The sequence below is a fragment of the Trachurus trachurus genome (assembly GCF_905171665.1).
Source record: "Trachurus trachurus genome assembly, chromosome: 1".
In the NCBI taxonomy this organism is placed as follows: Eukaryota; Metazoa; Chordata; class Actinopteri; order Carangiformes; family Carangidae; genus Trachurus; species Trachurus trachurus.
In genome coordinates this window covers 14,656,701-14,682,743 of record NC_139891.1, presented here as the reverse complement: position 1 = coordinate 14,682,743, position 26,043 = coordinate 14,656,701, and the positions used below count along the sequence as shown (strand labels likewise).

At 43.6% G+C, this 26,043-nt stretch overlaps 1 protein-coding gene across 8 annotated transcripts in view; it reads right to left on the bottom strand.

The window, feature by feature from the left end:
* nfixa (nuclear factor I/Xa) overlaps positions 1-26,043 on the bottom strand; it is a gene marked incomplete at its 3' end in the record, with an annotated part of 112,498 nt that overhangs the window by 84,729 nt on the left and 1,726 nt on the right. For 7 of the 8 annotated variants that reach the window (XM_083973490.1, XM_083973493.1, XM_083973494.1 and 4 more), the window contains exon 2: positions 19,544-19,627. In XM_083973490.1, coding sequence (XP_083829616.1) covers positions 19,544-19,627 — 84 coding nt within the window. Of the gene's footprint in view, positions 1-15,358; positions 15,514-19,543; positions 19,628-26,043 lie in introns of those variants that run through there. The other variant, XM_083973488.1, reaches the window with a different exon arrangement.

Here is a 26,043-nt window from a genome sequence, read left to right as displayed (position 1 = left end):
ACACACACACACACACACACACCAACTCAAACACACTTAAACTCATAATGTTACTGTGGCATTTTCTGAGGGTTAGGGTTAGGGACGTTGCAGTATAACTGAGAGTAGAGCATTCCCCCCTCGACCGTGGCGGCCAGTACAGATAAGGTCAAGTAGGCAGTGTGATACATGGTGTGTGTGTGTGTGTGTGTGTGTGTGTGTGTGTGTGTGTGTGTGTGTGTGTGTGTGTGTGTGTGTGTGTGTGTGTGTGTGTGTGTGTGTAATTGATGAGTGCAGCAGCTTTTTTCCCTTCAACTATACATAGAAGGAGAGCGTCTGTCTCACACTCTCTGTCTCACTCCTAGCCGAAGTGTCTGCTGCACACACCTACAGCGTTCCAGTCGGCACATGCCAGCGGCGGCGCACACTGGCTACGGCGCCCTGCCTACAGCTGCAGCGAGGGCTTTGAACCTCATGGTTAGCAAATACAGCAGGAATCAAGCAGATAATGAAACCCGATATGCCCTCCCCTCCATGCCCTGCACCGGCAGTGGCCAAGGCCTGCTTCTCCTCACACAAGAGATGCACTATTGAGAGACTTTCTCTCTCACTCTTTCGCTCCCCCTCATTCTTTTATTTCTCCTCGGTCCTCGTTCTGCCAGTCGGCAAGGCAAGATGCCAACCTCTCCCCAAAGCCGGGCAGAGTGCCCTCACCCTTTATGCAAATGCTTCACCACAAGCCCAACTCACACATTCATCCTATGCCCCCCACCATCACCTACTCCTCCGTTCCTTCATTTATTTCTTTCACCTCTTACTCCGCAGTCCTTCGCTAACACTTTTTTCTCTTTCCTGTCCTCCGCATTGTTGCTGCACTTCAACCATCCCTCCCTCCGCTTTTTTGCTGCTTCACCCTTTCACTTCTACCAATCGCATGTGCTCTTTCTATCTCAATTGCTATCCATCTTCTAGCATTTCTCCCCTCCGCTCCCACTCACTCCTTTCACTTTGGAACTCCCTCTCCCCTCCTTTTCCTGCTGCCTCTCTCACACGCAGCTTGACTCACCCAGACTCAAACTTGTACACTCATTCCTCGGCCAGTGCCAGACAGGCAAGTGCAGAAACTCCCTTTACCCTCTCTCCCTCTTTTTCTATCTCTTTCACTCTCTCTCGCGCACTCATGCCGCAACTCATGCCCGGGTATACTTCCCTTAAAGGGAAAGATTCTCCTTCATAAATTATAATTCATCTGCATCAGTTTGTACAACCATTATATCGTCTGTCATCATTTAGGATTATAGGTATAATTTGGAGGAGGTCAGCTGACACTTTTCTGCTGTAAATTTATTACCTTCTTTTGTGTGATTGATTGCTTCCTTGATTGTTGAGCGGGGCGTTAGTGGAGCGCACAAACACATCGCTTCACACACGTACAAAATACTAGAAGTATGTGTTAGGTCATGTTGAAGTGCTTTAGCAGCAGACCATTTTATTTTGAGAAAAAAAAAACGTAGAATGTACATTATCCCATATTAACAGTGCAGAAAACAACATATTCATGATCAGCGGGTGAAACCTTGCTTTGTGAAATACTTTTAAAACGTATTGACTTTGTTTGTTCCTGATTTGTTGACATTTCAGGGACATAACAGCAGCACAGAATGAGACAAATTGGACGGAAAAGTAGGTTTTATGTGAGAAATACCTCTTTTTATCTGAACAATTTAAAAATCTCTGTAGCATTCGCTCAATCTCTATAGTTTTCTGGTAAAAAATATTGTGTGTTAACTTGAAAAAAGAAAATCCAATGGCAACTTCTCAAAAAGGAAAAAGGATAAAACTCTGAGCCTGGTGATCACAATTAGTAATTTACATTTGGAACATTACGAATGTTTGTGGCGTGCTACTTCTCAGATGGGAAACCAACCCTGTTACATTACTATCCTATTTCTGCATCAGTGAGCTCCCTATGAGAAACACTGAAGCTTGCAGATTTAATTCTGCTTATCATGTGAGCTGGAGTTTTGCCTGTGCCGGGTTGGCGCTGCGAGGGTTAAACGGTGCCCGCTCCCTGTGGCATGATATGAGCTGGGCCTTTGCCTGTGCACTCTGCCTTGTCTGTGTTGAGTTGGTCGTGTTAGGGGTTAAGAGTGGGTGGCTTCCTATGTGACTCTGATCCCATTAGGGTTAAAAGGTGTTTGTTCCAAATGGCTTCCTCAGAGCCCGGGGTCTTAATCTCTGCGATGCTTGACAGAGTTTGGGTTAAAGGGAGACGGGCTCTTGATACGGCAGCAAATTATGACCGAGTCTGAGCTGGCAGTGTGAGGGTTAAAGGTCGCTCTGCCCATTTTGAGTGGCATTCCCTGTAGGGCAAACACCATGCCAGGCCGGAAGAAACAGAGGGCACACACAAGCACATGCAAGGCGAGAAACAAAGAGCCCTCGCAACCACACACACACAGACACACAAACTCACACAAGACACGTGCGCACACACACCCAATGACTAAATCATTTTTGAAACTTTTATTCTCTCAAACCCAGTGCTTTCTTTTTTTAAAGAAGACTCCTCCGAGTGAGCCAGGGGAGGACAGACAGACACACGATGCAGACGGGCGCCTCTGGGAGAGTGTGTGTGCAGTTATCTCCTCTGTGACCACACTCGCTGACTTCCCCAGCCTAAACTACCACCTCGCACCGACCTCAGGAGCACCACAGCACCACAGCACCACAGGCAGACAGCCATAAGTACATGTGCTCCGAGGGGACATAAAATGGAGGAAACCCACCTCGATAAAAAGGAACCTCACAAATAGGGCAGGGAGGGGAAAAAAAGAGAGGAGAACATAATAAAGAAGCTTCAAATTAGATTAGTGACGGACTTATACACGTTTTTATAAAAGTTTTTCATCTAAAATAGAATTTTACGATGTGAAAATGTGGATGTGAAAAGCAGTTTGCACATAACAGGAATGATTTTTCAAAAATGATCAAAACAGAAAAACAGTGTATGCTCTCACTACGCTATAAGATAAGGAGTGGGAACTATTAAATAGCTTGTATCTGGCTCTAAGTTACCTTGAAATCCCTCACTATTGTGTTGAGAGATGGAACAGCATCTGAGTGAAATACTGTGTACGTGTAACTAAATGTTCCTGTGCTGGCCTCAGACTCAATCATGCCAAATTCTTTTTTTTTTTTTTTACTTTTTCTCCTTTAGTCAGTTTCCCACTTAGATTCACTGTCATCTCTTTGAAAATTTGAAAAAAAAAAGCAAAAACAACAAACAAACAAAAAAAGAAAAAAACACTTTTTTTTTTTTTAAAAACTACAATAAATATTTGCCAAGTTATTTTGCAGCAAATAGTGCAGTGTTTATCAACTTTCAGCGAAACTGGTCCGGTATGAAATACCAGTCAGTCTCCATTTATAAACATGTGATTGTATGAAAAGATAGTATCACAGAAAAGTGAGCCAGAAGGAAAGAGCTGGACTGAAAGCAGCAAGAGCTGCCACGTCAGATGCTGCTGAGGCTTCTTGGCTGTCAGGACTGAAACAGACACACATACACACAGTGTAGACGCACAAATGCAGAATGGCCTGCACGCGCGCACAGCCACATTCACACAAATGCAAAACACAGACTGATACGCGCGCGTGCACACATTCACACACAAAAGAAGGGTTTGCCTTTGCAGTGCTGTTTAGGGAGTTGGAGTCGTCAGCCAAGCCTGACACCCCTGCTCAGTGTAGCCATCACCGCTGTTTGTCTGTTTGTGAGTCTGTGAGTCAACGTGCATGGGGCCGCTCCATCAACAACACAGAGGCTCCAATAATAAAACCAGAAAATCCTTCACTCCAGTTTGTCTACCACTCGCCAGAGAGGCCTGCCCTGGGTCAGATCATGTCCTGTCCGGATTGCTACTGGATTTACACTTATTATTTCATTACACTCTTGAGCGTTGATAAAATGTTGTATTTTCCAAACTTCAGTACAGAATTTGAAAGTGCTTCAAATATACATAGTATATAATTTTTTTTCTTTAAAGTGCGACGACCACGAAGACGTCAGCACAGTATCCTCTGAATGCTGTTTCAGAAAACTACATATAGGGAAATGTTGTGGGAAATATTCAAGCTCTTGAGCTGCCCCCCTGCCCCCCAAAAAAGGAAGAAGAAAAAAAAAAACAGATGCAAAATAGGATTTGGCCTCATCTTTATTTAGGCTAGCCTTCCAATTCCTGGAGAAATTGCATTATTGAATACAACAACGCTATTGTTTCAGAAAATTTTAGGGGGGTTTTAGCTCTATATATTTTCAGAGAGGAAAATCAAAATGGGAAGACTGTTTTTCAATCTGAAGGCAGAGATTTGATTCTCAAGATAGCACTTGGCACCGTTTGCCTCCTCTAAGTACTATAATATGGTTATGATACATTAGCATTCCTTCACATCACCAAAGAAACCCAATATGTGTATATCAAGCATTTTAGTCAGTGGAAGAACAGAAAAGAAGCAGAGAGAGCCAGAGAGAAGGGATGGAGAGAGAGAGAGAGAGAGAGAGAGAGAGAGAGAGGGGTCCAGAAGATGGAGAGTCAGGTAAAGGATTAGCATTAAGAGGCGATAGGGAGTAAAAAGTTGCCCGATGAGCAGCATTCCAATAGACAAAGCCAGGCGAATGGTGAAACTGTTTAAGATAGCCTGCGCTGCTCTCAGGAGAGGCAGGCAGGGAGTTAGTAAAGTGGCTTTTAAGCTCACCAAATCCTACATATCCCAGATAAGACTGTGGCTCTTCCTGAGGGAACGAAAGAGAGGAGTAGTGGAGGGGGCTGGAAAGAATGAGGTAAAATGGAGGAAGAGGCGGTTGAAGTAAAAGATGTAATGAGAGAGAGAGAGAGAGAGAGAGAGAGTATGGGGGGAGCTGAGGGATGATAGAGAAAACAGAGAGAGATAAGCCAAGGCAAAAGAAAGAGGATGGCTTTGAGAGAGAGGCAGAAAGTGTAAGTGTACGGGAAGTGAGGGCATATTTTTTCTGATGAAAGCGCATGTGAGCTTTGGTGTTGGTTGATCCTGTCTCTTCCAGTGCAGAGAATGAACCCAGCGACACTGAAACAGCCCGGCCTGCCTCTCCAGCAGGATTTTATCACCTGAGTGATAGGCAGCTTGAATACACATGAGCCAGCGTCATCAATCTCTGCTCCGCTCTGTCGCCCAAAGAACCTGTGCAGACTTTTAATGCAATGTTTTCCATATTGTTTAGGCAACAAAATCCCTAATGCAGTGGTGCGGGAATCCCTCACCACACACACACACACACACACACACACAAACTAAAGCACATGGATGAACGTCAAAAGTGTCAGATCTCTGCTGCAACACAGAGAACTGTGAAGGTCTACTCAGCTTTCTTTGCCCCTAATTTAGATCAAATCATTTTGCCCGTTAATGTTTTTTTTTAATCCCCACTTCCTACGTACGGACGCTGTTGACTGCATGCTACATGCATGTGCATAAAAAGTCAGGGGACAGGTGCACAACACACACAGGCCAGAAAGCAGAGTCAACAAACAGGGGTCAGTTTTTAATCATCCCTAGTTTGTTTATTTAACAGTGGTCAGGTTTTCACTCATAAACCTCCCAAACTCCATTGCAAAATTCCTCCTTTTAGACCCCAGAGAGAACATTCAAACAGTATTAATTCCTCTTGCTGGGAAAAGGGACGGCCTTTTCCCGGAGCAATCCATAACATCTGAATATAAAAATAAATACGAAGAGCGGGCGCGCTCTTAAACCCAAAGTGAGGAGGGAAAAAACCTGCCGGGAAGTTTGACGGCGGTGTATGTTTTTCCTCTGTTTCACCAGTGTCTGGGACAACTTTTTTTTTCCTTCTTCTACATAGTCACCCCTCACCATGCTGCAGATCCTCTACCACGTTTTCTCTCCATCAATCTCACTATCTTCTTTTTTTTTAATAATGTCTTTATTGAGCCTTGCTTTTCTGTCTCTGTCTTCTCAATATTTACCCTAACTCTCTCTCTCTCCGTCTCTCTCTCTCTGCTGGACGCCCCTGTGCCAGTTAACTCACCACAAGCCAGAGGGAGGACCGCAAGAATGCTTAAATCAGCATAATTAGGCCTGTGTGTACTTTAAACACACACGTTTCCCCCGAGCCTGGACCCCTGCCACCCGTACAACACTGTGTACGCAGCCACGGCCCGTCTCTTTGAGTCAATAAACACAAACATATCAGCAGTCAGCCTCACACACGTTCACACAGTATGCACACAAATATATACATATATATATATAAATATATGCAGCACATGAGGTGAAAAATGATGCTGTATTCCTCTCTACTGGGAGCTACCTCCCTCATGCAGCTGCCACACCCCCAACCCAAACCGCCACCATCACCACACTAAACACACTTTGACCCTTTACACTGTGTAGCTGTAGGGGGAGGGAAGTAAATGAGTTTAATATGGGGCGGCTTTGTACTGAAAAGTTGCACGTTCGTTGAAAAAATTTCCATAAGCAAGCCAGTAAAAATTAAGCACGAGCATGCACTAAAACAATGGCCTGGATCTCAATTGGGTTTGTGGTTTTGTCCCACACACATCTGTATGTGTTTTAGGGTGCAGTGGTGCATTAACAAACAACTGCCTCCCAGCGAATCCAGGGTGCATATGGGGATTATCAGTAGTCATTACAGACCATTTAATAATAATCACCGCCATCAAAAACGAATCAGTCCAAGCATGTGATATTCGGATGGCCAATATCACCGGCTGAGTGGATCATTTTACCGAAGATGTGAGCCGATTAGACATTTCATTTCATTTCAGTTATCACAAAGGGATCGGCACGCTTTATGAACACAACAGCCGCTTATTATTGTCTTTATCTGCCCTTTTTTTGTGGGGCAAAGTGCTGCCCGTCATGTGTGCATCAGTGTATCTGTGTGTGAGATAAGGGCCATAACAGAAATTACACCCTTGAACTTACGGGATCACAACACTAGTTTGAAAGTCTGTGACAAAGGCCTGCTATAAAGGCGTCCAATAAAAACACAACACTCCCTCCCCCTCAGAAGCTCAAACGCTCTCAGCTCCAGAAGAAGCTTCAGGTGCAGATGGACACTATACTCTCGCACTGATGCGGCCCCCAAAAACACATCAAAACCTCGACCTCGTAAATCTGTGAAAAAGAAGAAGTGCGCTGAACATGAAAGGCCTGGTAGCTGCTCAGCCTGCAGCCTTTTACATTTATTTCCATTCTAAAGTTATGCATGAAGGACAAGTAACTCCAGCAGAGCATATGACTATGGCCACGAGCGATGGAAGTACAGTGGAGTTGCCATGGAGTTCATATGTCATTAAAGAAAAACATTGACTTAATTTGATTTCCATTTTTAACATCATCCACCTCAAAAACAGATAAATTTTCTATGGCCTCAGTTTACTCTCCCTGTGGCTTAACACTCCGGAAAGTGATCAGAACGCCACGCTCAGTCGGCGAAAAACATTTTGTCAACAGCATTTGATCAAAATGGTGTGATACTGTTTATATGAGGGTACACACTGAAAAATAGCCACAAAGAAGTCACTCTGTCTATCTGTCTGTCTGTCCATTTCTCTCTCTCTCTCTCTCTCTCTCTCACACACACACACACACACAGACACGGGAGCATGAACACACTCATTTCTCTGTTTGTGTGCTCGCACAGCTGTGGATCTTGTGCAGGGTTCAACCAAGGTAAAGATATGGTATATTACGCAATGGCTTATAGATTTTTCCACCCCTGGCGAGCTGCCAGCGCTCTCAATGGGAGAGAGAGTGAGTGAGAGAGAAAGAGATAGAAAGAGAGAGAGAGAGAGGGAGAGGGAGAGAGAGAGAGAGAGGATCAGAGAGCAGCACACTTTGTTCCATAAAGTCTGACTCACTAACTGGATTCACTGGCTGCTTTGCTGGGACTGCAGGCCTCTATGACCAGTAGTTACACTGAGGAAATAGGGCTGAACAGCAGTGTGTGTGTGTGTGTGTGTGTGTGTGTGTGTGTGTGTGTGTGTGTGTGTGTGTGTGTGTGTGTGTGTGTGTGTGTGTGTGTGTGTGTGTGTGTGTGTTTGAGAGAGTATGTGAGCCACTTAATCACAGTGGGAGTTAAGGCTGTTGGTGAGTGGTGATTGGAAGACTGTAACTGCATTTGCGTCAAGTATCAGATGTATTTGTTATTTGTTAGGTCTGGTGGATATTTCAGCTTTCGCTCCCTGAGGCAATGTGAACTGCTGCTGCTGCTGCTGCTGCTGCTCCACACTGGTCCGTCTCTGCCACACACACACACTCAAACACATGCGCACGCACACATACACACACACACGCACACACATCGTGCAGGCAATAAATAAATGACCTTAGGTAGTCATTCAACACAGCAGGGTGTCACGGCTATGCAAGTCTGACCTATGTATTTCCATCAACTACAATTCGAAGCTACAGTCAACATGTTGACACAAGTTAAGGCTTTAGATGCCGAGAAGCAATTAGTTTTTGCTTCTGCTGTTTTTACTCCAAGAGGTCAATACTTCACTTTTTTTTATGTTTTATGGTTCTGGAAGCATGCAAACTTACTTGACAAAAACAGAACAGTCATCAGACTCCAATGTTGTTCTGTGAAATTGCACAAATAAATGGCTTTGACGTGAACAACAAAAACTCTAATGTGCATGCATGACAGACATTTCGCTGAAGACTACTTCCAAAATGAGTCTTGGAAGAGTCAGCAAGAGCGGTCCAATCTGTTTTGAATCAGACGTTCGCCTGTCAGGATGATCAATCCCACTGTTTTCTTGATTTACTTACCGAGTACGTGACATGCATATGTTAATGAAACTTGCGCATTTCTCATATCAGTCTTGTCCATATTCTCCCGCCTGGATTAAGAAGGCAGACATACTGTTCACACACAAGGCAGAGAAATGCATTCACAGAGCTGATTTGGTCTAGATCTTGCGCACCGAGGTTTCCCCAACTCTTTTAATTGGGCTCTTGATGCTCGACATAGGGTGTACTTCCTCTAATTAGCTATATCTATAGCGTATGGGAGAGTGTATGAATGCATGCATGTGTAAAATCCTCTTTTGAGCAACTCCAAACTAACTAAGAGCTTTAATTTCACGCTAGGCTGCATTGTCCCATTCAGTGGGGTTACCCCCACAAAAAAAGCCCCTGAGAAAATCAAAAAGAACGAAAAACACACCAAGGGGTGACGGAGGAGGGGTGGTGGTGGAGAAAGACAGAGCGAGAGGGAGCGAGAGGGAGAGACAAACAACAACAACAACAACATACTGAAGCTCATCCTTGGAACAATGCAGATCTCTCCCTAACCGTTACTTCTCTTTTAAAGGGAGCTAATTGAGGAGGCGGTGGGGGTGGAGGAAGAGGAGCAGGATGAAGGTGAAGGGGGAGTCTGTCCCAGTGCAGCTGCCTGAAGAGAGCGGCACATCGACTCTCGTACCTTCTCGTGTCTCGATTCTCTCCGGGTTCCTCGCCGCGTTCCCGCTCTCTGATGATTTCATCACTCGGTGACAAACTAAAGCGTCTTCACTTGAAATGACTGTGAACTGCTTGTTGCACCTTTTGATTCTCGAACATGACAACAAATAATAACAGTGTTGCACAGGGAGGGGAACGTGCAATTATCAGACAATCACACATTTATGTTAAGCGTCTTATTCTTATCCCCTGCCAGAAATGAAATTATATGGAGTTTTGAGCACTGCAACTGCGAAACGCGTTGCAGGATAATTGACTGTCGTTGGTTTGGAGGTTCGTTCTTCTCTCATGAGAGCGATCTTCCCTGTATCAGCGCACTGACATGATTACGACCCCGCTGCTCCTCCTGCCACACGTCCATCTATCTGTCTACAACATACATGAGTGTGCTGTCTGATTTCAGATGTGTGTGCCTCTGTGTGGATGTGTGTTTCTATGTGTGTTTCTGTGTGTGGTTTGGTAAACACAACTATATCACAGACCAACATGAGAGCGCTATAGGGGCCGCCTGCTTCCACTGGCCACAGATCAGCCTAAACCTAATCCACACTAGGAGGCAGAAGAGGACAAGGGGGAGGCTATATGTATTCACACACACACACACACACACACACACACACACGGGCCCATCCATCCAGGGAACAGCCACCTATTACCCTGTTGTGCCAATTGCCTCAGTTAAGCATGATAAATCCATTTTCTATGGGCGGTCAGGAAGACTGCACAGATAAGGGATGAGCAGAGCAACACAGTGCAGGATTTAACCCACCTCCAAGACAGATTCACACACATCCGCACTGAAACACAAACGCACAGCCGGACTGTCCACAGCAAAGCTGCCTCTGGGTGTTGCTCAGGCCTCGCTGGCTCTTCCACATCGAGTCGGAAAACCAAACTTTTTTATCGCGTACACACCATCTTACTCACATCATAAGCCGTCATGTGTGCTTTCAAATATTTGATCTGAAGATTAAGAGTATTTTAAAAACCTTAGGTCAATACATCCCCACACACACGAATCAAGTACTTTTTTTTTCTCCTTCCATGTAATTAGAATTTATTCAGACACTGTTTAACTGACGTGGACATGTTGTGCCATTTGTCACTTCCCCGCACGCTTTCCTCCGTCCCAGCTCTCTGTCCCTGCCTACCAGCTCCCACTCTGGGCCAAGCAGTGTAAGGTGGACCTGGTCTGCCTCCAGCAGAAGGATGAATAAGTAAAAGGAACACAATGTACCCCTGGGTTCTGCCTGCAACCCACTGCCTGCCTGCCATCCTGGCACAGTTGGCAGGCCACTTTCTACCCTGCCTACCGTCCACTAGAGCAAACCTATTCTCTGCTGCCTGTGCTGTGCCTACCAACTAACTCAGTGTGAGCAGGATTAGTGTGTGTCTGTATGCGTGTGTGTATGTGCTCGGGTGCGTGTGTGTGTGTGGGGTACAAAGTGACACCAGTAAGGCTTGGTATGTTACCAGATCATGCAGGCCCACCTCGGCTTACACCTGCACCTCAGCCGTCACCGTCGGATCCCAGTGAAACCAGAACCGAGGGCTGACGTAGGAGAGCCAGTAGCCCAAAACAGGGTAGGAGAAGGAAACACACACATATGCACACAAAGCACAGCAACGATAGCCTGATGTGGACTTTGATCTTGAAAATGTAACTTATAATGAATCAATACTGGTGACTGAGTCAAAAATAAAACAGTTTGATCTAAAAAAAGAAAAAAAAAGAGGTGTTTCATTTAAAGGATATTTAAGACAATAACCTATGCGACTTGAGTGTGGCCTGCACACACTACTGCCACCGACTGTATGTGCACCTACCCCACAGTCTCTGTTATGTTTAGATGATAAGTGCTTTCATCTCCATCACTGAAGATACTGAATAAAAAAATCTCCACAGTTTGTGTCCTACTGCTGCTGTGGCTATATGGCAGGCATGGCTACAGCATGTATAGCTTTCACTCCATGCTTTCAAGTGCTTTGCCAGTCTGCACGGCCGAGTGAGTTTCAAGGACTCATTTGATCTCCAAATCTAAAAACACGTTAGAAGTGCAAATAATCGGGCGCAATGAGCGGGAATCGAGCAAAGCATATAAAACTTTTTTTTTTCTTTTTTTGCGTGTGAACTGTGCGGGAAACAGTTAAACAATCTCAAGCGCAGTGTTAAACATCTCTCTGCAGTTTGCAGCAAAGCTTGCAAGCGTTGGCACTGTTTGTGAGACGCGCTGTATAGGCTATTAGCAGCCCACATCTCATTTGGATAAGCGGGATTTAACTGGAGTCTGAAATAATTGATTTCAAAACGCAGCACATAAAAGTTTTAATTAACGACGCCTCCACGACCTTCAAAGCACATTAAAACTTTATGCAAATGCATTTCCGTCACAGGCACGTGAAACAATGCCACGTAGCCCATAAAATATATTTTTTAAAGGAAAGAAAGAAAGAAATAACATAGCACATAACGGCGCTGTTTGGCAAATGCCTGAACTCCACTCCGTCGCCCACCAGGTCATTCCAGCAAAGCTTTTATCAGCATTAATAATACATTGTAGATTGTTAACAGCAGTTTTGCGTGTTTTCTGTGATTTGTGAATTATTCAGGATCTCTAAGATCAATCCTAACGGAGTCACAGGGTGGCAATGCAGCGCAGGCCTGTGGGTTTCGAGCAGGTTTACGCACGCCTAAGTAATCCATCCATGTGTGCCTGCGTGGGCATACTACATTAAAAACAACAATAAGCAATCCCGCCTTCCACGGCGTCCAACCACAGAGCATTCAAACAATCCATTAACACAAATTAAAAAGGCGGACGTTCAAGTCGAGCTTTAATTACAGGTGCTAAACACAGAGGTGTCACTCTGACGTCCATAAGCAGGAAGCATGGGCGTTTTACAAGTTAATTTTTGACTGGTGTTATCTTAATATCCTCTAAATACAAACACACGCGTTCTCGAGGAGATATGAGAGCACAAACAAACCAGCCCTGCTTGATATCCATCAGTAGGAGCCGGGGAGACGCACGAACAGCAGCCCTAAGCAGATCAATATGTATCGCGCATATGGGGAGCACGCGTCCATGCGGCGCTCGTGTGAGAGGATCTGCTGCCAATTAATTTTAATTAATGGAAAAGAAAGAGGAAACTCGATGCGGACCTCTGCCTCATACCACCAGGCTTGGAAAATTATCTGTACTAAATATGCAGTAGGGCTGTTGGACTTATTTTACGCTGCAAATCAAATGGACTATTGATTAGAAAAATGTCTCCCTCAGTGTTTCTGCAGTCCACGGCGGCAGAGAGAGGTCAGGAGGGGGGAGGGAGAGAGAGAGAGAGAGAGAGAGAGAGAGAGAGAGAGGAGAACAGTAAGTGGTGTAGATGGTTCTGCTGCGGTCTGTTCTGCAGCCGTGTACGGCCTCTGGCTTTGCTGCTGTAGCAAGTAATACAAATGAAAAACCTGGAATATTAGTCATGATGATAATAACAATAACAATAAAGATGTGATGAAGTACAGTTTTGCCTGTGAGCAGACTGCCCCTCTGTGTGTCTAAACAGTCAGAAAAAACATAGTGAGTCTGGTCAGAAGGCCTGAAATAACACTGAGGAGGAATCCTGCATGTTTTCCACGGAGCTCGTCAAATGAAGACTGTTCTGTTTAAGGAAAGGAATGATTACAATTTCCCTGCTACATCACATGTGGTGCATGGCTCAAGTGTGATCTCAAATATAATTTTGGAAAATATATAGGCTACATATAATGGGTTATTATAAACGGCAATGCCGCCAGGAGGGCAGGATAAGGCCGTGACCTCCCTGCATCCATTGAAAATCTGAACCAGAAAGTCTAACGCAGAACAGCTGGGAGTTTATCATGAAAAGTGATTTCACATTGTAAATGAATGTGTTAAATTTATTGTCTACTGCCTGATAAGTATACATGTCATGCACGATGACTTCTGACTTACTGGAGCTCCTCGCCTCAGACAAAAATAAAGAAATAATAATCATAATAAAAATAAAAAAAATAAAAATAAAAAACTACACTGTCTATAGTGATCAATAGTCATGTTAAAAAGATCACACCCAGCACAGTTTGTAAAGAGGCAAAAATATTGACAGAGAAAAGTATCTTGGATCCCGGCGTGTGGCGGCAGAGAGAAACGCGGACACGCGGCGGCCTGAAGCTGCTGCAGCTCTCATCTGTTAACTCTGCGGTGGCTGCAGCAAATCTCTGAAGAAGCTGTCATCTCATTTAGAAAGATAACTTTATCTATATGTGTAGGTGACATATAACGATCAGAGACGAGCTGCAAACAAAAAAAAAGGTCATTTACAGTTTGACCTTTGCTGCTGTGAGCTGCTGGTTTAATCTACAGATACCTGCATATTCAACACACTAGGAAAATACACAGAGAACCCACTGAGAAGAAAAGGCATGAAAAAAGCAAAAAAAATAAAGAAAAAACAGACTGAGTGTGGGCTATATCAAAACGGCTTAACTTGGCCCATATACTCAACGTGTAGACAATCAATCAAAGATTATTTTTTAGTAGGCTACATATTTTTTGAACATATATCTAAATATAAAATAAGCATATCTAAAGTGAAGAGCACAGGTCTGTGAGCTGATAAGATATATCTCTAGACTTTTTGTTGATAGTGTCTGAGGTGCGTGTATAGCCGAGAGGTCAAAACTGAGTCTGTAACATACATTTGATGACAAAAATATGAGCTGAATATTCAGAGTGGGTTTCTAAATTATATAATATAAATTATCACTTTGGTGTCAAGACAAATAAAATGAAAACAGCACTTTCTCCAAAGCCATTACTCCAAAAAGGCCTTCAAAAGAACGGACCGGATAAAGCGAGTTTGTTTTTCTTTTCTTTTTTCTTTTTCTTTTTTTAATTAACACGCACAAGCTCTATCCTCTGCTGCATTTATTGTAATGAATATATAAAGAAGATGTGGTACACTATTCAACAGAGCTATAGTGTCACTATCGCTCTGTTGCTTCGATAAAGGTCAACTGTATTTTGTCAACTATCAAACTGAAACCACGCAGCTCGGACACTCGCTCATCATCATTACTCCACTTTCTCCTCTCGGTTGCCGGGAAAAAAATACTCCCTTTTATTTGACAATAAAGGCCGAAGTAGGAGAAAATAAGAGAGGGAGGGCTGTGAGCGTGTCCACCGTGACCCTAAAGGCCCCCGGCACCGACCGTGGCTTAAGACCGGCAGACCTCCGTAACAGCCGCAACTCAGAATCCCTCCTTCATATAACAACACAAAGTGTCCTGCAGCTCATGAAGCCGCGATACAAGTCGATATGTGGCTTTATTATATGTGGAGACAAAGCCGATTAATGCCTCGGGGTGGTTGTAATTAGTCGCCAACCGTCAGGGAACCGGGCCCTCCTTCCCCTTTCTCCAACCTCCGTTTTATATAAAATAGATTTGGGAGAAGCGCCATTTTCTCTCCAAACCATGCGCAATGAGACGCACAAGAAAGCCCGTTGGAGGAGTGCCATTAAAAAAGAAAGGGAGAGAGAGAGGGAGAGAGCGAGAAAGAGAGGGAGGTTAAGCACTATCGGGGGGAAGAGAGTAGAGCAGAAAAAAAGGTCCTTAAAACGCAACAAATGACAAGCAGCGGCGGCGGCGGCGGCGGCAGCAGCAGCGCGACACACAACACAACACTGTAACCACATACAGTAGAAACAAACCGGAGGCGCACTACACCGGAAAAATGGCAAGCGAGGCGGAACATGAAAACGGCGATATGGATAGAAAGAAATATATACACACACATAATGTTCATACCTGTGTCAAGCAGTATGGGGAGTACATGGTTGTGTCTAGAGATGAAAATTGGAGTTGTTGATAATAAAGTTGGATGGAGGTTCGCTGCGGTGCCGCATTGCAAAGCCGCTGTGGCTCAGTCCAGGCTGTAACCCCGCCTCACTCACAGTGAAAGCTCCGCACTAACTTTAGAGGAAAGTTTTTGCAGCTCTCCCTCCCTCCCTCCCTCCCACCCTCTCTCTCTCTCTCTCTCTCTCTCTCTCTCTCTCGCTCTCTCTCTCACTCACTCTCTCGCCGCTCCTCTTCCAAATCGACAAAAAACTTGACTGTGTATTAAAACAAATCTTTTTTTTTTCTTTTTACAATATTTGATATATACTTTTTTTTAAAGATTCCGTGATTCGCTAAAACCCCAAACAGGAGTCGCTTGAGCAACAGTATTTTGCAGTCACGTCATTATATTTCAAGTTATTTATTTATGACATCTGTAATTCCTGTTTCTATCTATCTATCTATCTATCTATCTATCTATCTATCTATCTATCTATCTGTCTATCTATCTATCTATCTATCTATCTATCTATCTATCTATCTATCTATCTATCTATCTATCATGACTTTATAATATTATGTTATAGCACTTGTATATACTTTTTTTTCAAAGAGACCTTGTTGTACTGTTATGTTCATGTAGAGAACCAGCATATTTTTGACTTTGTCTTATAAATATGCCTTTACGGTAATATACAAATATGGCTTTGCCACATGAATACAGAGAGAAAACAAACGATTGAGAAAAGGGGGGTTGGTGGTGGTGGGGGCAGAATTCCTCAAAATGATCTTTTCTCAACTTTCATATCCTCTGCTTTGGAGCAAAATGCAGAAGCAGTGCCTGAGCGTGACCAAAATAGAAACACAGATTTGAAATTTACAACTCCAGATTTTGCTGTGGAGTTCTGTCGGCAAAGCCGCAGGAAGGTGACACACAGCTTTCCCCACACACAGACAGTAAACTAACTCAAGTGTCTTTAAGTGGCCGAGGCCCCTGTGTCCTTAACTTGACCATTTGTTAATGTAACTCCAAAGTGCGGCCGTGAACGAGAAGTATCTGATGCAGCTGAGACTTCAGCTCAAATTTGTGTTGAATTCACTCTACAGTGTGTCGCGCCTGGATTCGAAGCTCGACTCTGTCAGTTTCACTTTGGCTGAGGACGCTCAGTGCTGTTAGTTTTGGGACAAGGAGCCCCTCATTTGAAAGTTATAACCAGTCATATAAAATATTTACAATAGAGGACAAGAGCATTCAGATATTCTGCATTTTTCTGGCGACCTCTGTCATTGCCTTCAGGGAAATAAACAAGTCCAAAGTTATTACAACAAGTTGTAAATGCACTGTGTGTCAGGCTGTAATTTATTCAGCAGCGATACCTTTTGGATTCCTGTTACTCTCCTTTTTGAGCCAAGTCCAAGTCATATTCTAGTGAACTGTACGTGTATATGGAAACAAAAGATACCTGAACTTGGGCAAAGTGGTCTAAACCAGTCTCATTGTGACTCCTATTGTATGGAAGCGATACACTCTGTTTCTAATCAGGCTTGGCTTTATCCTCGCCCGCTGCCTGCTCCTCAGCCTAATCAAACTCATATATGCAGGCAGAGTGCCTGCAATTATACATAAGCCCCTGCCTTGTGTGAGTGTGCGTCTGCAAGAGCCTTAGGAGGGGGTTTGCAAGTGTGTGTACAATCCTGTGCGTGCATATGTCTGAGAGTGTGTGTTTGAGTCTGACAAAGCGTGTGTGTGAGTGTATGTGCACATGTATATATATATATATATAAATATATATATGTGTGTGTATGTGTGTGCAAGGGTGCGGTTTTCAGGGGTTGAAGTCACCCCAGTACTTGAATGCCAAGTTTTCCAGGGGAATATGAAGCTGCGCAGCTTTACGAGACCTCAGCCTATGTAGGATACTTAGACACTCACACCACAGACACACATGCATATAATGTGCAGAATGTATACACACACACACACACACATACCCATGCATATACATACACAACCCCAAATGTCTTGTGGTCAAAGATACGCTGGCACAAGCAACTAGAAAAAGAATTAGATTGAGAGAAAGAAGGAACAGACTAAATAAAAGTGAAAGAAAAGTGAAGCATATTGAGGTGTAGTCTGTTCCTTTCCCAAAGTCTCTCCTCTTTCCAAACCACACCCCACCACGGCACAGGCCCAAACCCCAAAGCCTTTGTGTGCTCCCTCGCTTTCCCTCCTTCTCTTTTTGTCTGCCCCTTTTTTTCTATTTCTCACTGGTTCTCTTTAGTGACTTTTTTCTCTTTTTCTATCTATAATCTTCTGCTGTTCTTCCTCGCTTTCCGCTGTCTTAATCACAGACACCGTCCCTTTTTCATCTTTACTGGTTTTCTTTGTCTCTGGCTGCAGCCTGGCCTGAGACGTCCATCTCAGTATTCAACACTGACGCTTGGCTGTAACAAACAAACTATAGCAACCACGAGAGTTACAAAACACTGACGCTCAGGTTTTCTTTCCAAACTCTCTCTCCCGCCTCTCACTCTCTCTTTCTCTCTCTCTCTGTCTCTCTCCCGCTCTCTCTCTGATCAAACAGTCCAGGCTGACCATCACCTATGAAAGCCCCTCGAGCGCGCCGGGTTCTCGTGGTTTCTGAGTCTATGTTTGCCATTATGAAGCACATGAGAAAACCATATGGTGCGTCTAAAGTTAGCATGTTGTGGTCTTCCATTGACACACAGCACTACCCATATACTTGCTGTTTACCATCGCCTGTGGCTAGGCCATTAAATATTGAAAGTGATGTAGCATACTGACACTGCCATTAGCATGCTAAATGTGCGAGACAGGTGGTTGAGGCTGCCTTTTAAAAGGCTGAAAACACGTGAAGGAAAATGTGTGTGTAACTGTACCGTTTACTACACCGTACAGTGTAAATATTGTTTGAGTAAGCTGTTTATGTGTGCTCTGGGAGGGAGCACGCCAGTCAAATGCATACAGGCATATGCAGTCAGAAAGAAATGGCTGACTGGCCGTTATGGCTAACAAGCATATCATACACAGTGTGGATCCCAGAGACTCTATGGATCTGTTTGCAATCTGAGGAGTGTGCGCAGAGCAATGTGTTGCGCCTGCTGCTTTTTATGTGTTTACTGTGAGCAACGGCTCCTCGAACAGTACGTTTCCCTCCGACTGGTTTGGATTACTGCGTTTCTACCGTGTTTGTATTCACCGCGAAAGAAAACGTATAGATTTATTTTTCTCGTCTGATGTCATCGCTCCTTAATCTAAGCGTAAAATGCAGCATGTCATATCACAGCGCTCAGGCCAAAAGAGCCATTTTTACAGGCAGTCCAACAGCTATCTATAAACTCAGCCTGTAAGATAATATCTTCATGAAGATAGGAAAGTGACCGCATGCAACAACACGTCACACATAGGAAGCATCATGCCAAAAAAAGCAAAAAAAAAAACAATGATAATAATTGAAATAAAACATCAGTTTGGTAATGTTTTGTATTGTGTTGTAACTGGCTGCTAACTGGTGTGAAGAGCCAGACTTCTGACAAGCATAAATAATAACCTTGTAAAAATGCATGTCACAGAAAAGTGGAGATTATAAGGAAATGTGCAGTGTTTTCACAGGTCACTGTTGCCACACATCAGCACAGTCAGACAGAAGAAGATCAGGGCATACATGATGACATGTGGGATATTTTGTTTTTTGTATGCAGGAAATGGAAATAAAAGCATGCTAACAGCAAAGTGTCAACACTTAAAATGTGTGGATGTGTTTCCTGGACACATTAACCCCAGCACTTCCAATTCAAGATCTGAAGAATGAAGATAATATAGTGGTTAACATTCCCATGGTGAAGTGTGACCGTGTAAAAATGATTCTACAGCACGCTCTGCTGAGTCTTTTGTACTCTAAACGCCCTCCTCCTCTCAACTGCAGTAAATCTTTACAGAGGAAAAAGGAGATTATTCTTAATGAACCAGGCTTGTTTGTGTGTCCAGGAAATAAATCTTGAGACATCAATACAGTCACACAGACAGATGTAGAGAGGTTGTGTGTGTGTGTGTGTGTGTGTGTGTGTGTGTGTGTGTGTGTGTGTGTGTGTGTGTGTGTGTGTGTGTGTGTGTGTGTGTGTGTGTGTATATACCCTATATGTATCAGACACGAGGAAACACTCAGGCATCCCGGGGCCTCTAGCAGGATCGTCGTTTACCAGGTAGGTGTCAGTAGCCTAAAAAAACAGAGAAATGGTTATTTAGTTACAGTATATGTTATTCACACAGCACAGTGATTTTATCATAGTATTAGTGAATCCTTCACAGAACACATTTGGCACTAAGTCACCAGAAATCCTCACATTTCTCATTATTTAGTGGCTGCTTGAACCTGTTACTTTGTTCCAGTGAGAAGAATAGTGAATATTTTAACATTTTAATCACAGAATTTCTGTCGTTGTTTACAAAAGACAATGGTATATCTGACTGTTGCTGTTCAAACAAGAGATAAGATAATAATGCATTCATAATAAAACAAAACAATAACTTCTGTTATACACACATGTGAACATTCATGTCCTGAAATCACCCTGATCAAACAGGTTTTCTTGCTTCCTAATACCTGTGCATGGGTGAGAGTCTCATAACCCCTGTTTGTCTCATTCCTCCCCAGAAAGCAGAGCGCCTGTTAACAACTCTTACACTATACATCCACAGCCAGACTGCCTGTAAGTACCAGTGTGTATGCATGCGTGTGTGTAAGTGTGCATTCATGGAGCTTCATTTGTATTCTAAGTCAAGCAGGCAGGCAGGCAGGGTTCTGGCAGGGCCCGGAGCTGTGAAATGGGCTCTCCTTGCAGTTCTGCCGTTGATTGGATCAACCTATCCCACTCTACTTAGCCGAGGGGAGCCCAAATCCCACAGCCGCTGCGCCGTTCTGTGAAATCCTATTTCATTTCACAACTTTAACGGATAAAAAAGCATGCACACACACTTGTGCCAGCCCAAGACCCCATTCCACATTTATTTAGCTGAACAGGAGCAGAAAGAGAAAACAGTGTATCTGGTTGTGTGGAAACATTTAAATGCACACGCAGCCTCGCTCTCTTTAAAATATAATCACCTGCATGTATATACATTTTTTCCACGCCCCTGTGCTCTCTGCCTTGCACACACAAACACACAGCAACACACACCAGCGCACGCAAACACCAATGCACACGTGCATGCCACTTACGCAGACGCACAGACACAAACCCCATAATAAGAGCCAGACGTTGGCAGACCACACAGCCCTGAGTTGTGGTGAAAACAAAGGCTATTCATATCCTTCGCAATGAGAGGTCTGTACAGCTAACTCTCTTTCTCCCGCTCTCCCCCGTCTCTCCCCTCGGCTTTTTATTACAGATAATCTGCACTCGCAAACCTTCCATTTTTCTGCAATTGTGCGATTTCTAATCATCTTTATTAGTCCATAAACATGTTTTTTTATTTTTAGTCGCTTTTTATTGCCGAGGCCCTCGGCTCCTAAGAGGGCAACACAGCGCCCATTGTTGAGTCTCAAGAAGAGGATGAAGCCAGGAACGGAGTGAGAGAGGCCTGCTGATAAGACAGCAAAGCATTGTGGGAATGGGGTAGCAGAGTTCCTCAGATGCACACACACATTAGCATGCTGATGCACACACGCAGGCATAGACACACACACACAAAACAAAATGCAAACACCCAAAGTCTGCCAGGCCACATGTGTCTGATAACGAGTCGATGCATCTGATTGGCCGGCGGTCAGAATAATGGCCAGGATCCACGGCACCTGTGTGGGGATCCGCACCAGGGCGAGACTGCAGACTACCAGCAAGCAGACCACAATGCATCAGGTGTGCTGGAGTCTTTCTGATTGGCTGTCCCCAGCCAGAAACAGGGTCAGGTGCACTAGCAAGCCTCCCCTGATTGGTTGAGCCGGACCCAAAAAGCTGCGGGTGGGAAAGGGCTGTTTTCATTGGCTGCCGCTGCCTCATTCTGCTGGTGAATGGGTGTTTGGGTGGATGGCACTGGGACAACTGGTTCAACTGAGAGTGTGTAAGATAACATACTGGCTATTTGAGAAGATCTTTTACGCAAATGTAGCACTTCACATACACAGAATCTCAATGTTAATACATTTTTTTTAAACTTGACTTGTGAAGCTCTTTAATACGGCGTAAAACACGCGCACAAAAAAAAATTGTTTTCCAACAACAGACAATTTGCTCTCAACAAGCCAGCAAAGACAGATATAATGTCCTCTTTATGGTGTCAGCTACAGAAACAGGTGGTGATGAACCACAATCCCATTGTGCAACAGCGAATAACATGAACTAATGAATAGGCTAAGCTCTGTACCTGCCACTGGGGAGGCCATACTGACTCCCTTTGTAGTAATCCCCCCCCCCTCCCAAAAAAAAAAAAAAAACTCCAGGCCTCGAAACGCTCTCTCCTGCAGCAGTGTATGAATTATATATTGTACTATATATATAGAACATATGCCCAGCCCATATGGCCAGCCCTGAGCAAAAAAATCTCAAAGCCCTTCTTAATTAACATTTTAGAGGGAAGATTCGGAGGCGGGAGATTGAGTCAGTGACCTATTTGGAGTCCATCATCGCCCAATGCAAATGTGTTAATTGAGACAGATTTTCCCACTCCACAAATATGTGGAGTAGGGGATGTGATGGAGATTTTTTTTTCTCTTTTTGTCTGAGCCATCTGATCTAAGGTAAGGGTATAGGATCCTTTTAAAATCGCTTTTCCTGCTCCCTTCACTGACAAAAGAAAAGACACTTCTCTTTCACTTTCTCCCTCTCACACATTCTCTCCTTGGCTCACTCTCTATCTGTCTCTGTCTGTGTCTCTCTCTCTCACTGGGTATATGTGTTGACGACCATATGGCCAAATTCTTTGGAGGTGAGATCTCCAAAACCTGCTCACACACTTGCGTGCGCACACACACACACACACACACACACACACACACACACACACACACCTCCACAGAGCTTTGTGTATGAAAGGCCCTGATGGTGGAATTTGTTCTCAGATGGCTCCATTTTAAAGCACATGAATGGCAACATATCAATGATCCGCCTCTCTATCTTTCTGTCTCTCTGCATCTCATATTAGCAGTCGCACACAAGCGCACACACTTACACACTAACTCCCCACCTACACACAAAAACTTGCACCGCTCACACACCTGGTGGGTGCAGTGCGCTCTCTCTCACTCTCTCTCTTGTTTCCAGAAGCAGTTTATTCTGGCCGCTGCACAGCCATCAACCACATCCACCATCACCGCTGTCAGTCCATCTTCGATTGCCATAATTATTATCACGGCCATTGTGTCTTAAACGTGGTTTTATCATCACGATTTGGTGGCTGAAAATAATGTTGCCAAGTTTAAGGCACAGGATGAAAATGAGGGGGGAGGAGGAGGGGGAGAGCGAGAGAGAAAGAGAGAGTCCAGCCAACCTGCGTGAGATGGCAACCACTTCAAAGACGCCGGGCCGCACCGGCGATCTGTTCCACGGCGTGTGAGGGGTGTATGAAAGGCAGAAATGGCCGCCGTGTGAGTCCCTGCCAAAGCTACCTCGGGGAGAAATGTTGGAAAAATACGATTTTTCACACAGCCATCTCAGGGGGTGAAGGGAAAACGGGGAGAATAAGAAAGAAGATGAGAAACTGAGGGGCTGCATTAAAAAAAGAAGGATAGATGGATGGCTGAGCAGAGTGGGGCTAATTATTTCACTCCACTTGTGGGTCCTGAAGGTTTTGTTGGGTCAGAAGTACAGCCAAGATGCAGTGCTGAAGATTGCATTTGGCTAAATTGTGCAGTTGTGTTTAACACAATAGTAAACGGTGGGATTCTGGAGAAGGCATGAGGCACATGGTGTAACAGTTTCTGTTAAGCAGGCCTGACTGCAGGAGGCAGGAGTATAAAATCATTTCAGATGACTTAAGCAAAAAAACATTCCACTTTCGCCGGAAGTTAAACTAAGTGTGTTTTGTGTTTTTGGTTGTGTGTGGTTCAAATTAAAGGTGCAGTGTATGCAAATCAGCTGGAGGGTGAGGCGAAACTTCAGATCGTTTGAGATGTGAAACTCTTCGTGCCCAAACAATAGCCATCTTGATTCCATGTTTAAAAAAAACAAAAAAGAAAAAAGGAAAAGGCAAATAGAAAAAAAAGCAAAAAATAATACATCATTCATCACAACTGTTATGGTGAAACAAGTTTGAACAGAGTGCATATTGTGACACACCCCAAGATTCGCTTGGCCTGGCACGTCGCCTGTCAACTACCGATCTTGCTCGACAGGCTCGGCTATGGACTGTGGCCTTCAGATAATACAGTGCCAATTGTAACACTGAACTTTGCGGGCTGCAACATTTCACTGCCACACTGCTTGCACCACACGCAGCCACTATACACTAGGTAACCCAATGCCACTGGCACCCCTCTTCCTACATGGATCCTTACCCTTTCTCCTTTTTTTTTGTAAATGGCCAAACCACATTCAGTTAAGGCCCAGCCACACTGGCTAAGTGCATTTAACAATGAGGTTTCTGCTGGTACAATCAGCCCATTGTGTCACACAAGGACTGATCCATGGGGAGATTTTCTTGTGGTTATGGTTCTAATACGGTGGAGTTTACCACAAAGACCAGGAAGCATAGAGTTACATTACAACACACACACACACACACACACACTTAGGATGACTCAATAAGGCAGCATGTTGAGCCCATTTCAAACGTCTCACCCACTTCCAACTCAACTGAAATGATACTCTAAAAATTTATTTAATAATATGGTGAGGTTCACGCCCACTTCCCTGCTTGGCACCAATAACAGCCTTGGCTTTTATTTGACTGACAGGTTCTGTGGTTGGCAGGTTTTCTCTACAACAACCACAGTGCAACCAACTGTGAAATTATAGGCCCACTATCAAAACAAAGTGAGGATTGTAAGATCACTGCCAATGATGAAACATTATCTAATGGTGCATTTACCTTGAGAAGTATAGACTGATAATCGAGTAGCCAGCATCATAAATCACGTGTTACCTGCTGTTTGGCACCCTGAGCCATTCGAGGCCTGTCTGTGTTGTTACAGGTATGACCGTGTGTCTCATCTCGGAGGGTTTTGACTAACAACACCTCCACTGCCACCAGCAGCCTGACCCCTGACCCCCTGATAAAGTAAAACACTTCAAAATGGGTTGATGTGCGTGGACAACATGTCATTCATCTGAGGGATGGAAACAGCTGCTCCTCTAAAGTTAGTTGATGAGATTAAATGACTAATTTAACCCCTTAAAGTCTAAAAACTATCAAATAATTGAGTCTAACACTGGAGTGTTTATTGGACATTCTGACAAACAATTTGGAATAAAAAAAATAGCAATTGGCATATTTTTTTTAATTTTCATTTGTATCATATTTGATACAGCTGGCATTTTTAAATGTATTGCTCACTGTTGAAGTATTTAAATTTTATATTGTATCCAGAAGATGCTTTAAGAAAAAGTATGACACTGATGACGTAGGTCTCAAAAGGTATCAAATATGATACACTTGGAATTAAAGGGTTAAAGCTTGTCACTAATATTGCTATGATAATAAAAAAAATAATAATAATAATAATAACAATAAAGCATACAGACATTTTCTTATTGTTAGTGACTTCACTTTCCCTCCAGAATGACATCATACAACACCACTGGCAAAATGAAAATGCATCCTCTGGTCATCTTGTGTAATCATCACAATAAATAAACTACAATTTTCAATAACGTGTTTTTAATCAGCTTTTGGACATATTTTTTTGCTTTATTGCTTTGCTTTTCCTTTTTTTTATTGGGCAATGTATATTGTTTTTATTGGCAAGACAATGCCAGGGCCACACTCTGCCATTTCAAAATTACTTCCAGGTATAGTCTTTAGGTTTATATTAAATATTTCATTTAATTTTTAGGGTCCAACATGCTGTGTGGGGCTTCACCTTAGACTTGCCAGAGGGCTGTCGACATGCTCTTTTTGTGTTTATTTAAACATTATTAGTGCAATATGTGCACCATGTTGTGTTGTTAATAAAACACAGAATAATTTCTGATCTTGTGTGTAATGCATTACTTGCGTTATTGTTTCTATGTTACAACAACACTGTCTGTCTTTTGTCAAGTTCAAAATATCTAAACAGGTTTGACAAAAAACAAAACTGAGCACATCGACACTATGAGCTGTGCCACATTACAAAACACACGGACATGCACACAGCCACAGTGTGCTACATTTACTGTATAGGCCTAATCTCTTGGGTTAATAATCAAAGATCAATTATAATGTAGGTCACGATTTTAGCCCATTGAGATTTTAATTTTGGGCCACTGTAAGTCAAGGGCTTTGAAGAGGAGGGTGACTGATGTTTCAGAATTCAGCTGATACACCGAGAAAAGGCAATAAAAAGCGTTATGTTTAAGAGTTTTTAAAAAGTGGATTATAATATCTTAGAAAAAAATGAGTACAACCGAGCGCAGATTGTTCCCTCTGATATCACACATCAACATTAAATAGTGCGGAGCAGCTATTTATCCACGCTGCCGTGCGCTATAAGCACTCT